Source organism: Ovis canadensis, chromosome 15 (genome assembly GCF_042477335.2).
Source record: "Ovis canadensis isolate MfBH-ARS-UI-01 breed Bighorn chromosome 15, ARS-UI_OviCan_v2, whole genome shotgun sequence".
Classification (NCBI taxonomy): Eukaryota; Metazoa; Chordata; class Mammalia; order Artiodactyla; family Bovidae; genus Ovis; species Ovis canadensis.
Window position 1 is genome coordinate 36,377,717 of NC_091259.1, and position 17,028 is coordinate 36,394,744.

The 17,028-nt window shown below is 53.5% G+C and overlaps 1 protein-coding gene and 1 long non-coding RNA gene across 5 annotated transcripts in view; one reads left to right on the forward strand and one right to left on the reverse strand.

Moving 5' to 3' along the window:
- Positions 1–16,660, reverse strand: part of FXYD6 (FXYD domain containing ion transport regulator 6) — a 36,844-nt gene extending 20,184 nt beyond the window's left edge. The window contains exons 1-2 of one of the 4 annotated variants that reach the window (XM_069555308.1): positions 15,884–15,962; positions 13,300–13,657 (exon numbers count right to left, since the gene is read on the reverse strand). In XM_069555308.1, coding sequence (XP_069411409.1) covers positions 13,300–13,348 — 49 coding nt within the window. In that variant the 5' untranslated portion in view covers positions 13,349–13,657; positions 15,884–15,962. Of the gene's footprint in view, positions 1–13,299; positions 13,658–15,883; positions 15,963–16,045 lie in introns of those variants that run through there. The other 3 variants (XM_069555309.1, XM_069555311.1, XM_069555310.1) reach the window with 3 other exon arrangements.
- Positions 1,414–5,862, forward strand: LOC138421271 (uncharacterized). Its single transcript, XR_011249444.1, has 2 exons — positions 1,414–1,638; positions 5,400–5,862. It is a non-coding gene; the product is annotated as an uncharacterized lncRNA (long non-coding RNA).
- Positions 16,661–17,028: the final 368 nt, after the last annotated feature.

Consider the following 17,028-nt stretch of genomic DNA (forward strand, 5'->3'; position numbering starts at 1 on the left):
GATTGGAGGCCAACACCTCACTCTCTCAACAGGAGGCAAAGAGATGATCAGAAGAGTCCTTTCTGATTATTCTGGCTGTGCTGTGTGGGTGAGTTGGTAAAGAATCTGCCTGCAATGCAGGAGACCCGGGTTCAATCCCTGAGTCAGGAAGATCCCCTGATGAACCCACTCCAGTATTCTTGCCTGGGAAAATCCCATGGACAGAGGAGGCTGGTGGGCTATGGTAGATGGGGATGCAAAGACTTGGACGTGACTGAGCAACACACACACACATCACTGTAGCATGGATGTGAATGGTCTAAGGCCGGGCTAAGGGCTGAAAGCAGAGACTAAAAATTATCACAGACAAATTGGTCTGATTCATGGGGAAAGAGGCGGATGCTTTACATTCCTAAGACATTAGTAAGTCTTACTGTTTGGGAGGAAAATATTATAGAAGGCAAGAAGTCTGATGTCTTTGGAGTCAGGGGCCTGGCTCCAGCAGCCGTTTCAAGCCTCCTTAGCATCTGTTTCTGTGAAAGGGTCATGCATGCCCTCCATGAATGGCACCTTTGGTCCTCAATCATACGTGCTCAGGAATGAGGCTTGGGTGTATGGTCAGTATAATCTGGTGGGTGAGGCCCAACTCCCGGCCCGGCTTTGAGGTGCGCTGTGCTTTTATGAGAACGTGGGTGACATAATGCCTCCAGGCCACACAGGCTGGAATGTTCTTGATCTTCTCTGGCACCCCTTCTGCCCCCCTGGTCTTTCCACTCTCCATCCCCGCTGGGGCAGCCAGGCGTCCTCTGCACTCAAGCAAACCACTCACATGCAGCTGCCCTTCTCTCTAAACTGCTCATCTCCTTTTGCTTCCCAGCTTAGATGCTTTGATTCAAAGCTCTCTTGGGATTTTATGTACAGGAGAAAAAGAAAGCAAACAAAAGGACAGTCGTCACCTACATGGCTGCTCTGTTTGGAATTGTTCCCGAGGGTATTTTGGTGTCCTTCCTGACTGAGCCCAGCACTCCGCTCCACCTTCCCTGTACCAAGCTGCTTTCAGGATGGGGAGGGTCTGTCCCTTGCTTCACGTCCATGTGACAAGTGGCCTGGAATGGAGGCAGGGACCACACTGTGGCCTCAAACCCCCACAGTGTGCCCTATACTCTTGGACCTTGAAGCTCCCAGAGATCAGTTATCACCCAGTTTCATCATCTGTTTTTGTAAAATGCAAGGTGATTCTCCTCTCTCTTTGGCTTCTCTAGTGGCTCAGTGCTAAAAGAAGATCCCTGGAGAAGGAAGGGGCAACCTACTCCATCCAGTATTCTTGCCTGGGAAATCCCATGGACAGAGGACCTCCATGGGGTCACAAAAGAGTCCGGACGTGACTCAGCAACTAAACAACAACAGAAGGCTCAAAACTCCCTTTCCTCATATAGCTGCAAGATACAGCTGCAGCTTTCTTGACTGGAGAAGCCTCCATACAATGCTTCCCCCAGGCCCATCTGCGTGAGGCAAAACCCTGGAGCCAATGGCATGAACCTCAGGGACCATGATGGCTGGAGCTCCTGCAGGTACACAAGCCCCACCCCACTCACACTGCACGCTTCTGGGAGCAGAAGCCTGGACCGCAGTGTGAGAGCAGATGTGGAACCAAGACAGGTGAGTTTTCTAGGTGAGTCGTCCAGCAGTGAGCCTGGCTATAGGAATAAGCAAGGCGCTGGTGACTGGCAGTTTGGGAGTCTATGGGACAGAGCCCTACTGGGAGCATTGGAATCATTCTATGGGCCCTATAGAAGGAAGGAGGGTCCACAGTTACAGCCCAGCTTGGGGCCAGGATTAGATATAAGAAATGATAATAATAATCATGATAAACAGATATCGGTCAGGTACTATTCTTACTACTTTAAATATTCATTCTCATTGAATCTTAAAAATAGCCTGGAAAATATATGTTTCCATCAAACCCATTTTAAAGGGAAAGAAACTGAGGCAGAGAAAGAATGGTCCCTTGGTGGATGAGAGCTGGATTTCATACTTCTGCCCAGCTCAGTCTGCCTCCCTGCTGAGGGAAGAAGGGTAAACTTCCTGCTGTGAGCCCTGGACTCCAGCGCCCCCAGCCCCACACCCCAAGGGAGGGTTCACACTGACTCAGGGACAAAGGCCACAATGGGCCACCTGCACTGCTGCTCCCAGAGGGCTCGCGCCCCTGGCAGCTGCCACTCTAGTCCTTGCTGCTGTCCCAATCCAGTGGGCTTAGGCTGCAAGGCTCAGGCCCGGAGAGAATCAGATGCACTCTGCAAAGAGGGGGCTCCCGTCTCTGGGTAAACATTTACCAACCAAGTCCTAACATTGCTGGCCTCAAACACATCCCTGACAGGACACAGTGGAATTCAGTGTCTGCCAGCTCACACCCAAGAATTTCTATTCCCTTGTGAATAGAGTTGTTCACTGGAGAGGGTGTTGTTTTTTTTTTTTTTTTTTTGGTAACAGAGTATGGAATTTGTGTAGCTGTTTAGGTCAGAGTTGACAGCATAGCATGGAGGGATCTGGAGGGTCAGCCAGCCCCACTGCCCACTTTCCAAGGCTATTATAAAAGTCAAGTGAGGTAATATACGTGAAGGTCCTTTGTGAACTGTAAAGCTCTGTAATAACAATACCTAACAGCTATTAGGCATTCATGGCATGCCAAGTACTGTTCTCAGTGGTTTATATGTACTAACTCATTCAATCCTTATGGTAGTTCTAGGAAATGGCTCCATTTATGATTATCCTCATTATACAGATGGAGAAACTGAGACCAGAAAGAATAAGCAACTTATTTAAAGTCCTAGAACCAGAAGGTAGCAGAGCCTGGATTTAAACCCAGTCAGTCTGGCTCCTGCTCTCCGTCTCTCTACCATCCTGCCTCTCTGCTACTCAGTGGCTTTGGGGTCTTGAACAAGTCACTCTATCTCTTGGAGTCTTTGCTTCTGAAACTGGAAAACAGGAATCTCAGGAGCTGTGAGGATTAGATGAACTAGCCTCTGTGCATAAGCAGTTATCATTCGCCTACATCCGTCCCTTTGGCGTCTCCTTTTGGAGAGTAGACAGCTCCTCCCCAACTCCAACCTTGAATGTCTACTGGAGGCTGCCAATCGCAGCCCCTCCCTTGTTGCTAAAAGGACTGGGTTTGAAACTTCAGTGTCCCTCAGGGGTTGTCACATAGTCTGGAAGCAATAGAAGAGGGTTCATAGCAGCCAAGGTGGGGAATCTGGTGTGGAGAAGTCAGGCAGCAACTCACCAGGGAAGAGCTGGCAGGAGAGAGAAGCAGGGAGAAGAGGTGGGGAGAGGGAACCGGCCAGGTGAGCTCTGCGCTCCCACAGGCTCCCTGCCTTGCCTCAACCAGATGCAATGGTTTGGATCATTTGCAATGAAGGGGAACCATGTCACAGCAGGAAGTCTCTGCCTGGTAAATAGCAAGTGCTTTTAAAGTATCAACTGCTGATACTATTAATATCATCATTCCCCCACCTCCTTCCTCAGCTTCTGCCTTGATTTTCTAGCTTCTCTTGGGAAATGGGGAAGAGAAACAGAACAGAGCTGGGGAAAGTCCCCAATGGCCTCCTTTCACTTCCCTCCACCCCTGGAAGGCTCCAGCGTCCCCACAACAGGGGCGGGGACAGGCCTTGGTCCACAGCAGAAGCAGGCAGACCCCGGCTTAACAGAATCAAAAGGCCTCCGGGGGTCACTGCCCTCTTCTTCCTTCAGAAAAACAGGCTGCATTACCCAGGGCTGCCGACAGGTGACGTGAGGAGCACAGATCTGCCTGGGGCAGCTGAGATGGGTGACGTAGCCTCCCAGCCCCAAGCGCAGGAGCCCCCGACCCAGAGACCCAGAAGCAAGACAGAGGACATTAGACAGAAAAGGAAAGAAATCCCAGAGAAGAGAAGCTGACCAGGGGAGGGGGCCCAAAGAGAAGTACAAGACAGGCAGGCAAAGCGAAAAGGAAGAGGCTCCGGGACAGAATGGAGGCTGGCCAAGGAGAGGAGCAACAGAAGGTAAGATGGTAAGATGGCATCCCCGACTCAATGGACACGAACTTGAGCAAACTCCGGGAGACAGTGAAGGACACGGAAGCCTGGCGTGCTGCAGTCCACGGGGTCACGGAGTCAGACACGACTTAGCGACTGAACAACAAAGAAAAGGCGCTCCTAATGGAAACTGAACAAGGGGTGGACAAGGTGGCAAAGCAAGGGGAGGGTGGAGACTGCTGAGAAAAGAAATCTGCTTTGGAGAAACATCACGCAAGCCTCCACGCTGTCTTCCTCCCCATGAGCCCCCAGCTGGGCCTCCATCCTTGGCTCCCCCGGAGCCTTCACCACACCCTGCCTGCCCCAGTCACACCAGTGCTCCAAAGAGCAGGGGAAGGAAAATGCCCGGGTTGGGTGTGGAGAGAAGGGTCAGCAGACAGCTGCAGCTCCTGGGAGAAGCCAGTTCACATCCCGCTCTGGCTGCAGGGCAGCTGCCCAACAGGAGACACGGGGTCTCTGCTGTCCCAGCAGCCTGCTGGGCAGCGGCCAGGGGCCTGAGGCTTAGCCCTGGTGGACCTCAGGTGCCCCACCCCTAGGTCAGCACGCCTAGTCTTCTTCCTAAACCAGAGGCCTCCCAAGAGAAGCCACTGCCTCCCACAAGGGGCCCCTTCAGGGTATCTCCCTAGGAGGCTTGGGCCCTGAGACTCCCAGGGTTGGGTGGGTGCCAGACGGACTTCTGCAAGACTGGGATGCTGTGCCCAGGACACCCTGGTCCTCCTGCCTCCTAGGTTTAAGGGAGATTGGAGTAAGGTGTATCGGAGCAGAGACTCCTGTCCTTCAGCCTCAGACCCTCGAGTGTACCTGTGGCAGTCATAAGACAAAGGGGGACCAACTGTGTTGTGTATGATCCACCCACCCTGCTCCCTGCCCATGATGGCTGAAGGGGATGATCACAGTGATGGTGGTGATGCCCCTAACATCAAACATCTGTAAGACGCCTGACTTACCAGACAACTTCACAAGCATCAGCTCAAAGAAACATCGCAGCTGCGGGAGATGCTGGATATCAGCACCATTTTACAGATTCGAGAAGGGGAGGCTCAGAGTTACGTTACTTGTCCAAGGCCCCACAGCTAATGACAGCACAGCTGGCATCGGCCCCTAATTCTGTGGATGCCACATGCTAGGCTTTTTCCATTGTCCTTGCTGCGTCCCCTGGCAAGTGCAGCAATGCATGGGCACTGAGGGAAATAAAAATGCTGACCTTGACTTGAGACCAAGCAGGGCTCGTTGGATGGACGTGGTCTGACCCAGTCCAGGGGAGAAAAAACAGGATGAGAGAATAACCCAGATAAAATTCAACAGCTTTCACGCTGACGCCGATGATGTCATTTTCTTTCCCTTTCACAGTTTCCTCCCCAGCTCTGTTCTGTCCATTATGACTGATGTGAAGGCTGGGACCCCGGAGCTCCTTTGGAGGCAGGAGGGCTGGCTCATCCGTCAGCCATCGCTGGACCCCAGCTGTTCACAGGTCTTCCTGTCACTCACCCTCAGCTGAGCTTCACACCAGCTCGGGCTGTCTTCTCTCCCTCCCAAGCCTCCCCACAGTACCTGCTGGGCACCCTGCTGCTCTCTGCCCAGCAGAACATCTGCATCTATGCAGGAAGCAAGACAGTATCCCAGACGGGTTGCAGGAGGTCCCGGCCACTGGAACCAGGCTCACAGGGGGTGCCAACAGAACTACCGGCCCAGCAACTGACAGCCTTTCAGAGCAGGCTGCCAAGCTGCAGACGCCCCCTCCCATTTTCTCCTGGTCTGGCTCAAAATGAGATTAAGGTGTAGAACTGAAATAAAGACAATCCCTACTCAAAAATATATCCACACCGGCAACATTCTCCCAAGGAGAGAGTTCTTAATTCCACCAAACATTTTGTTTGAAAGGTAAATACTTCCAGTCCTAACAGTTATTTACATCTCGGCCCAAGTTATTGAATTAGATTGATTTCCAAACAGCTGAGATCTGCCTGCATTTAGGTGGAGAAATTGGTAGAGAAAAGGAGGTTAATTTTGGAACGAGGAGTAATTTTGGAAAGAATGGTAACATTATTCTTCCAGGAACCAAATTAACAATAGGTACTGATGGCCTCCTGTTGCCAAGGACCTCAGTCATCACTGGGGGAGCTGCAGCAACAGAGTCCCTGCCTTATGGAGCTTACAGTCTCACTGAGCTCACAGGGTTTGCTCCCTGCCTCCAGAACACCACGTCCTATCTGTGGCAAAGTCCTAGCCATGCTTACTCCTGCAGGATCTCTGTAAGTTTCTCTTCCACTGCTGGCTGTAGTTCAGACCCTCATCACTGCTCCCCTGGGCTGTTGTGGTACCTTGCATAATACGGTAGTGCCTGCGTGCTCAGTTACTTCAGTCATGTTACTTCAGACTCTTTGTGACCCCATGGACTGTAGCCCGCCAGGATCCTCTGTCCATGGGATTCTCCAGGCAAGAATACTGGAGTGGGTTGCCACGCCCTCCTCCAAGGGATCTTCCTGACCCAGGTTTCGAACACACGTCTCTTAGGTCTCCTCCACTGGCAGGAGGATTCTTTACCACTAGCGCCACCTGGGAAGCCCAGCACTGTAGTGGCTGCACCTATCTTTCACCCTCTCCCTATAATCTGTCTTGGACATTAATTGGACTGTATGATTTAATACACTGAACGTGTATGCTGATCACTTCTCTATCAAATGCAAGTGTACTCATGGTGTTTCCATACCCTAATTACTTTTTAAAAAATCAAAACTTTTTAGCCTGGCATAGAAATACCTCTGTCTCTTTTCTACCCTTCTAGTATTTCCTCGATCTACTCCCATCCCCCACCACACTGTATCGAGCCCCAAGCCACTGAGTATTCTCTTCCCTCCACTGAGCACAGCCTTCCCTTCCCTGTGTAGTCCAGTTCTCAATCCTGCATCTTAGGATCACATGTACAGCTTTTGCATAATAATAATAATAATAATAATAATAATGGGGATCAACTAAGTCCCACCAAATTCTAATCTCTGGGGGTGTGACCAAGGCATCAATCATTTTTAGAATCCCTCACTGATTCTAGGCTCAGCGGTAAAGAATCCACCTGCAATGCAGGAGACTTGGGTTTGGTCCCTGCATCGGGAAGATGCCCCGTAGGAGGGCATGTCTCCCCACTCCAGTATTCTTGCCTGGAGAATCCCATGGACTGAGGAGCCTGGCAGGCAACAGTCCATAGGATCACAAGGAGTCGGACATGACTGAAGCAACTGAGCACACAACCCACACACTCATTCTAATGTGCAGCCAAGGCTGAGAAACGCTGTCTTTGTCCAACTGCCACTCCAGCCCATGGACTGAATTGCAGGCTTCTTTCTCCAGACTCAAAGAACACCAGTGATCTGTCATTAGCACTGACTTGCCACACAACACATTCTGGTTTACGCTCCCTTTTTAACAAGGTTCTCCTGGCTGGAAGGTCTCTGTTGCTCCATGACTTGTAAGAGCTGGGGTGGTGCAGACAGCCACCAAGTGCTGGTTGACAGACTGATGTTTGTCTTGAGGAGGGGAAAGAGCACAGCTCCTATCACCAGGCTTTGGGACTGTGCAGAAGTGGGGGTGCTGAAAGGGACTGGAAGCCTAGCCCTCCCTGTCAGTATCAACAGGGATAAATCATGCTGATGGTACACACCCTTGATTTGGTGTGATGAAAATCATACTTTACCTCTGTGATCTTCCTCCACCAAACCCGTAAGCCAAGAAAAACATCAGATAAAACCCCACTGAAGGGTATATCTACAATATATCTGACCAGTCCTCCTCAAAACTCTCAAGGTCATCAAAAACAAGGCAAGTCTAAGAAAATGTCACAGCCAAGAAGAGCCTGAGCAGACATAACAACTAAATGGAATGTGGCTATCTGGATGGGATTCTGGAATAAAAAAAGGACATTAGGGGGAAAACTAAAGAAACCTGAATAAAAATGGTCTTTAGCCAATAATAATATATCAACATTATTTCATCAATTGTAACAAATATACCACACTAAGGTAAGACAGTAATCAGGAAAACTGCAGGCAGCTTGTGTTGAAACTCTCTGTACTAGCTGTTCAGTTTTTCTATAAATCTAAATTTTTTCTTTAAAAAGTCTATTAAAAACAATAAATTCTTAAATCCGTTAAAAAAACAAAACAGCTCCCCAACCCCCATCAAGCCCACATCTGGTCACCTTCCTGGCAAGCAGCGTGGAGCCCTATGCCCTGCTGGTGGTGTCCGATGCTTCTGTGATAGGGGCTGGGCTTCTATGGTTCAGAGAACCACAAAGCCAAAAACCCAGCAAAGGCTTTTAAAGCTGCCTTTTAAAACAAGTGCTTTGGGTCCAACTAGAGGTCACGGATGGATCTGTGGGCTTCAGAGGAAAATGCAACATCTTCCCTTGATTTGCATGTTAAATACTCATCAAACAAGCATTAAACATTACGTATTCTGTTTAATAGCCTATCTGCAAAATTCCAGAGAAGGGCTGAAGAGCATAGAGAAGTCAAAGCCTGGGACTGAGGAGAGAGCAGAGAGTGGTGATATTCTAATAGGCTGAGGGGCTCAAGGTGGCTGCAGTCACTTCACTGAATTCTGGCACTGCCCTGAGGCGGCTGGACCGCTGACTGCCCAGATCGCTGCAGCTGACGCCCACCAGGGTGGCCCCTTCCTCCCAGGCCCCTCAGGTCTGACAGGGTCTCCTTGAGGAGCCCCACCTCTGGGTCTGCCCCACCATCCTTCCGTCATGGAGGAGGGCACTGCCCAACAGCAGGGAGGCTGCGAGGTGGGCCTACTGGCCCCCACGATGCAGAGCTCTTCCCAGTCCTCAAGCCCCGGCCCAATCCAGCCCAGTTGCGCAGGGGGAGTGGGAGGGACAGAACCCCTTTATCAAGCACAGAGAACTGTTTGAACAAGGAGGCACCTTTATCTTTAACGTGGAATTACTTCTGCGGAAAAGGAAAAGAGCCGATCACGAAAAGAAATAAAGCCCTCTCTTAGAAGCGACTCACTGACCTCACAAATCACAGCCACAGGCCTGGTTTCTAAAGAGACTCCCTTGGAAAGACCCCAAGCTGGCCCACCAACAGGGTCTCGGGGCCTTGCTGCTACCCCCGGCCCCCCGTCACCGCCGAATATGACAGTCTTGGCAGCGCCAGGCCAGCCGTCACCCCGTGGCTTCCTCTGACAGCCCCCAGAGGCGGGCACACGGGGCAGCATTGTGCGGCCGACCCTGCCACAGGCCCAGGACACGAGCTGTCCAGAGTGAGTCAGGGAGCGGGACTTACTGCCGCCGGCCAGCCCGGGGGCCCACGCCCCTGCCCCCGAGGGGACCTCAGTCCAGTTCCAGGGAGTCAGGATGATGGGCCGCGGTGCACAGAAGCCCCAGGCCAGGGCCCTGGCAGGCCGGGCGGGCATGAGCGAGTGAGTCAGGCCAGCCATGGGATCACCTCCCCACGCCTGCTGACAAAGGACCATTCAAGAGAGGCCAGACAAACAGTCCCAGCAGCAGAAACAGAAACTCAGAGCAGCTGCCAGGCCCAGAGGCCCAGGGGCCAGGCCCATGAGACCCTGCCCACAGGCAGACCGCAGGACAAGGCCGCCTGACTGGCCCTTCCACTCTCTCTGCCCAACAGCCCACTGCCTTGAGAGCACAGCTCTGGGTGGGCAGTTGAGCCCACAGGGCACTTTGTCTGTGCTCACACTGACTTGCCTGGTGGTGGAAATGATGTGGGATGACCCCTGACCTATGGACCTGTATACTTGGAAACCTGCCGAACCCGGTCACTTGCCGGCGTGGAGGTTTACCTGACCTTGTTTGTCTCAGCTTCAGGAAACGTACTGTCTCCTCCTTCCTGTTACATGCCTCATTGCCCCAGTCCCCACAGAGCCAAGGCCCACGCCTCTTTCCAGGTGCCCTCCATCAGACTATGAGCTCTGTAGAAGGAAGGCACCTTCTAGGCATTCTCTGAATCGCCAACACTTTGCAGAGAGGCTGCTCAGTTAATGCTGATGACTGAAGGATCAGACGTTCAGCACCATTATCCTTTTAAGTCAAATCCAACCTAAGCTCAAAACAACTCAAGGATCTGTGTGGAATTTTAAAGGAATTTTTAGACTTTTTCAGTGCTCCCCTCCCCCCATTTCCTCCCGCCCACTCTCCAGGTCTCCATCAAATACCAGTCACCAAAACACTATGATGAATCAGCTTCCCTCCATTGCCTTCAGTTCTTAAGCACTTCCCAGACCTCCTGAGCTGTGCTCATTCACTCAGTTGTGTCCGACTCTTCACGGGCCAATGGACGGTAGCCAGCCAGGCTCCTCTGCACACGGAATTTTCCAGGCCAAAACACTGGAGTGGGTTGCCATAGCCTCCTCCAGGAGATCTTCCCAACCCAGGGATCGAACTTGCATCTCTTGCATCTCCCGAATTGGTAAGAGGATTCTTCACCACTAGCGCCACCTGGGAAGCACCCCCCGCCCCCAGACCTCCAATGAGGTCAAATTCCTAGTTTTCAAACTCTACCAAAGAAACAGGACAAACTGAGCTGACCCATGGGCAGAAAGGAATGTACTCTTTGGGTGTTCGTGGTGTGCACCTGCGGGGCGAGTGACAGGTGGGAGACAGCCTGGAGGGGCAAGTGGGCTTTCAACATGCCCTGGTGCGTGAGGACTTTTTCCCACATATATTCAATTCGCAGATGCTCACTGGGCTTGCTCCATGTCTGACACCATGCCCACCCCCCTGCCATGTGGGGAAAAAACAGACCTTGCCTTTGAAGAAGCAGGAGAGGGTGTGGGGAGCAGGCATGGACGTAAGTAGCTAAGTGCAGGCCCAGTGGGAGTAGCCTTTAAGGGAAGAAGCAACAGAGCATTTCAGGGGTACCAGGAAGAGGAAAGTTTGTCTGTTTACTAAGAAATGTGCAGACTCTTTGCAATCGCATGGACTGTAGCCCCATCAGGCTCCTCTGTCCACGGAATTTTCCAGACAAGAGTACTGCAGTGGGTTGCCATTTCCTTCTCTAAGAAATAGGAAAAGCTACCTTAAAGAATGAGCACTAGAGGGGGCCTCAAAGGACACTGTAACAATAATGAGTGCTAAGTCGCTTCAGTTGTGTCCACGCCTCTGAGACCCTATGGGCTCCTGTAGCCCCATCAGGCTCCTCTGTCCATTGGGTTCTCCAGGCAAGAATACTGGAGTGGGTAGCCATTCCCTTCTCAGGGGGATCTTCCTGACCCAGGCATTGAACCCTCATCTCTTATGTCTCCTGCACTGGCAGATGGGTTCTTTACCACTAGCGCCACCTGAGAAGTCCTAAAAAATTGAAAGAAATTCTAATAATAATAATAATGTGTCATTACTATTATTATAGCAGTTAATATCTAGCAAGTGTGTTCTATGTGCTAGGCACAAAGAAGCAGTTGACATAACTTAGCCCTGCTCAATCCTCATGCCCATTTGACAGATAAGGAAACTGAGGCTTAGAAGAGTTAAGCAAGCTAGGAAGCATCAGCAACCAGATTAGACCCCAAGTCTGTGCATCTCCAAAGGCGACCATCCCCTGCTCCGCAGGCCGAAGTAAGAGTTCATTCCTGCTAGGGCCTGAGCAGAGGCAGAGGGTAGGAAGTCCAAGGCTCAGGATGATCACATGGAGAAGGTGCCTGGTGCGATAGCTGCTGCCAGGACCCAGAGAGCTTCGAGGGCCACAGCCAGGCACCTGTCCCCACTAACAGGCACAGAGAGGTTGGAATACTGGCCCACAGGATCAGTGGTAATTAAAAGCAAGAGGGCTGAGAAAGTGGAAGGAGAGAGAGCCCATCACCATGGTCTGGGTGAGAGACTGCAGCTGGGCGAGGTGAGAGAGTGCAGGGAACCTGTGAGCTCACGCCTGTGTGTCAGGTATGGATATTATGTATGAGTGAGAAGGGGAGAGAGAGTGCAAGTGTGAGCCACACATGAGCGAGTGCGGGGGCCCTGCTTGTTGAAGATGGAGGTTGGGGGGGGTCCTTCTGGGTGGAAGGTGGGGTAAGGTCAGCCAGGGAGAAAGGGAGGGACCAGGAAGGAGCGCTCAGAGAAATGAAACCATCATCTCAGAGGGCTCTGGGTCCTGGAAAGCCCACAGGGCCTGGCATAGGGAAGGGACTCAGTTAACAACTGTTAAAGGGATGTATGTATGACGTTAAGACCTTGCTTCTGGTCCCCTCCCGAGGACTGGCTTTGCTCTCCAGCCACGTGAGGGTCACTGTCATTCTAACTAGATCCTCCCTCATCCCTGGCCCCAAATCAGAGCTTCTGAGCTGCAGCAGCCACATTCCCACGGCCCCAGCCTGGTCCCCTGGGCCCCAGTGACCCTCCTGAGCCTCCCGCTTCCCCTCGCATCTTTGTAACAAGTGTGTTCCTGTGTGGGCTCCAGGCTAACTTCATACTTTCCCAGGTCAGAGTCTCCCCTCCCCCTTCCCATTCCAGGGCAGAGAAGATGCTGCCAAATTGGATCCAAGGTTTTGTTTCGGCCAGAGATATTCTGCTTCTCATCAGAGACAGACAGCCCTGACCAGTGCCTCCTGTCACGCTCTCCAGTTGCCCCGAGGCTCTCTGTCCAGAGGATTCATAGACTCAAATGAACCTGGCCTCATCCCTTCAGAGACCACATCTCCCAAGACTCCACCAGGCCCTGGTTATTATCCTAGCAAAATGGACCAAGTGGACATGGTGTCCAGGAGGGTCAGGGGCTGCAGCCTGGGAGATAAGAACTTAGTCTCGGATTCTTGAGCATCTCCTGTTTCACGGGGTGAAAGGGGAGCCTTCTCAGGGTGACCAGAGGCCAGCCCCTTCCCTGTTCCGCTCAGCTACAACCCTGTGTTATAAAATTATAAGCACAGTTAGGCACCTGGAGAGAAAAGGGATCTTTTTCAAGACGGCACAGTCTACAAAAACTGGGAGGAAAACAAATGCCTTAGAAATCATGAAATCTGACCCCTCTATGGCAGATGAGAAAACAGAGGCCTAAAACCATGGAGGCTTTTGGGTTCCATCTGTGGTCAGGGAACTGAGATCTAGCATGCTGCGTGGTGTGGCCAAAAACTAAAAAAGATAATATAATTGTGGAGGCTTCAGTTGCTGGAGATCAGTCTAAGCCATTCCTGACTATCACCAGAAACCCAGTTTGCATCTAAAAGGGCTATCTGTGATATGAATGCACTCCCCCTTGGAGCATAGCCAGGACAACCCCTGGGTCTGCACCCCCAGGCTCACCTCCTTTATGCTGCAGGCAGGGGCGGGGCCTCTCATGACTAGTCTGCATCCTCAGGTGCTCAGGCAGAAGCTGGTGGATGATTTGTTAGACAATGAGTCCTGGGGGCTGCCTGGCACAGTCTGCCATCCAGATGGCTGCCAGCAAGGCCCAACGGGGCCAGGGGCCAGGCTCTGCTTACGGGATCCGGGATCCGATGCTCTGGCTTCCCTATGGCTGCAGGGAGTTTCCAGGGTCTAGGGAACTGCCTCTGCTCCCTCTTCTCCTGGCCACATTCTTCAAGAAAACAGAAGGAAGCAGGCTCCCCATCCACTAGAGCACCCATACTTTGAAAGGGACATGGTAGTCCCCAGAGGATTGCTGGCAACAAAGGAAAAAAGGCAAGTGAAGCAAGTGATGTGTGACAGGAAGTGTGTGTGTTGGGGGGGGGGGGGGGGGGCGGGTCACAAATCCTGGCTGAAGAGTCAGAGGCCTCAGCCACAGTGGAGTGTGTGACCTCCGAGCCTCAGTTTTCCCATTTGCATGATGTCCCGATTGGATGTCCCCCTTCCGGCTCTGAGGAATCTAGGATTCTGAGGTCAGGGACTCTGTCTTCCTCGTGATCCTGGTAGGTACTTAAAGCAATTCACTGAATAATTGAATGAAGTGGGGCCCAAGTCAGTCCAAAGATCACAAGTTGGCCAGAAAGGAGACGCTGGCCTCTAGAGTCTATCACCAGACCCGGAGAGAAGCTACAGGTCTTGGGAAAGCTCTAGCAATCCAGGAGCCCTTGGCAAACTGCCTTCCTGTTCGAGACACACAGATGTGCTTGGAGGAGCCAAGGAGAAAGCAGGAAAGTGTCCCTGGAGGATAGAGGGCAGCCTGGACACTCCTTCCCCGCCCATCATCACCCTACCATACTTTCTAAATACACCTGGCTCCTCTTTTGCTGGCTCCTCCTCCTTCCAACCCTCCTCAAGGCTTTGTCTCCTCTCCTGCTTTGTGCCCTCCCCTGCTCTCCTAACACAGTCACACCTTTCCTCCTTCCTTTGCGGAGGTTCAGAGCCTCAGCATGTCTTGGAGCTGCCTGATCCTGTGTTAGGCAGGAAGGCTCAGGGGCAGAACTGAGATTCCTAAGAGCGGCTAGGAGCCTCAGGCTTTCTTAGGGTCAAGGCAGGTAGGAAGCAGTGGGGAGAGATTTAAATTCTGGCCCATGCCCAGCCTCTTGCATCTAGCACGCAGGAGAGGGGCTCCCTAGCCTTGTGGGTTGTGTGCTGTGGGTTGGTACATGCATGGTGTATTTGGTGTGTACATGGTGTACATGTGATATATGTGTGTGCTGTGTGTTTATGCAGTGTGTGTGGCAAGTAGGTGCGTGTCTGTGCGGGTGGTGTGGTGAGTGTGCATGTTTGGGGTGTGTTTGTGATGTGTACTGTGTGTTGGGGGAGCTGGAGTGGCTAGGGGTGACATCAGTGTGAGGTGGGAGCTAACATTTCAGGGTCTCCTACCCAGAGAAGTCAGGGGTAATCAGTATCTAGGCAACCATGTTGGGGGAAGGGGAGGAGATATGGAGGTGAGCAATGGGCAGAAAAGGAGGGAGGCTGAGAATTGAAAAGGGGTTTCCATGGCAACTACTGGGCAGGTCACGTGAAAAAGGCCAAAGCAGAAACAGATATGGACATCAGCACATACACACGATGAGGCTACTGGGACCCCAGAGTGGGGGCCCTTCCACCCAAGACATGGGCTGCCCACTGATCCTTCTCCAAACCTGGAAATCTGGGCCTAGGCAGAGCGCACGATGCCAAGAAGACAAAGGAAGCGGAGACAGAGGCCACACTGGCAGGGAGAAGCCCTGGAAGCCACAACCCCTGAGGCTGGATGTGGGCAGCGGGGGCCTGGCCAGGCCCATTCTCCAGGACGCCTGCTCCCTGCTCCCTGCTCCCACCCTCGGGTGCTTCCTCTACCAGCCACCACTTGTAAGAGCCCAGAAGTAAGTGCCAGGAGCCCCTTCCAACTCGGCAAGGAAGCCCAAGAGACACAATGGGGAAGGCTGTGCCAAGGCCAGCCCTGCTGGGGAAAGAGGGCAGGGTACCAGGAAAGGAGGGAATGGGGCGAGGGGACCAGGCACCCCCCCCCCACCGCCCCCCGGCCCTCGGAAGAAGCCAGAACGGGTTAGACAAGAGGAAAGGAACACTGATGCACTCTCTTGAACCCCGTGCCCTGGAACGCCAGCCCTTTTTCTTACCTGCCCCTCCTCCCGGTGCCCACTGCCCAGCCCCAGCTCCCCCGTCCTCCAAGCGCCAAATCAGCAAGTCCCATTTTGCATGGCTCCTGTGTGCACGCTCATGGCCAGCCACCTCCCCTCGTCTTCACAACCGCACACTCAAGTGTCCACAGCTTCCAAGTAACAAAGGGAAAACTACCCCGCCCTGGTACGAGGAGAGCAGCCCTTTCCCCTTCTCCGAAAACCACAGCCCCAAGCTCCAGGCAGCAGCAAACGCCTTGTCCGAACAGCTTCACCCCCACCGTCACGGCCTGTCTCTCCCGTCGGCCGCCCCTCTTCTCTTCCGACGCCCACCTCCCCTTTGGGTTTCCATCTCCTACCCGGTCTCCGCTGCCCTAGCGGCGTGCCTGGCGAGAACCGCTCACACCCATCGAAACAAACCTGCCCGGGCAGCATTCTGGCGCCGCGCGATCGGTCCCCACCCCAGCCCCTTTCCCTCCTCGTTAGAGGAACCCAACTTCGCCACCTCTGCAGCAGCTTACCTGCGCGGCGTGTCCCCTCCGAGACAATCCCAGAAGGATGAGTGGAGTCCGGAGGAGCCTGGGAGTGGCGAAGCTGGGGGAGGGCGGTGGGCGAGGCTTTCGCTGTTTTTCCCGCCTCCCCTGCTGGGAAGGGTGGGGGCGGGCTGGAGCTGCGCGTCCGGCAGGGGTGGGGAGTGGTGGGCGGGGGCTCGGCCGGGGCTGGGCTCCGGGGACCGCGGTGTCACCGTCTGCCGGCCTCCGGGTAGCGTTGGCGTGCGGACCCCCTTCTCCTAGCCGGGCTGCCCGCCCCTCGAGCGCGCCGCCGCTGCTCCTGGATGCGGGCGGGATTCAAGGGGCAGGCCGCTTGGAGAAGCAACAGGAGACCGCCGCCGCGGAGACGGGCCAGGGCGCGCGCATCCGCCGCCAGCTGTTGCTTTTTGGTTTTCCTCCGCTGAGGGTGGGGAGGCAGCAAGACAAACACGATGGCAGAACTAGTGTCTCTCCGAAATAGTAAACTCGGCGAGGGGCGGGGGGGCGGGGGGAGTGGGGAGGGGGACGGGAAAATACGAGAAAATAACCCAGCACCAGACACTGCAACCCACGGTAACTGGGAGGCTTGGCAGTTAAGGGGAATGCGCACGTAAAGCATGAATGGCTGTGTCGGAGGCGCGCCGGCTCTGGCTGGAGTTGTCATTTTCAGCGAGAGCCGGGTGGGCTGCTGGAGGCGGGGCTCGCCGGAACCACAGCTTTGCAGCCCAGATCCTCCTCCTCGGGGCGCCTCGTCCTTCCCCTGCAGGGTCACAGTGCTGCCCCCCTCCCCAGTCCACTTCTCAGGTCCAAATTCGAGAACGACAAACCTCAGTGAGATCTAACTCCTAGCTCGGCCACTCCGCCCGTGATGCCACCTTGAGCACAGCACTGAAGGGCGCTCTGGAGCCTCAGTTTCCTTCCTCGTGAAATGGCGGTGAGAACACTGACCCCCGGAGCTGAGCCCGGGAACAGAG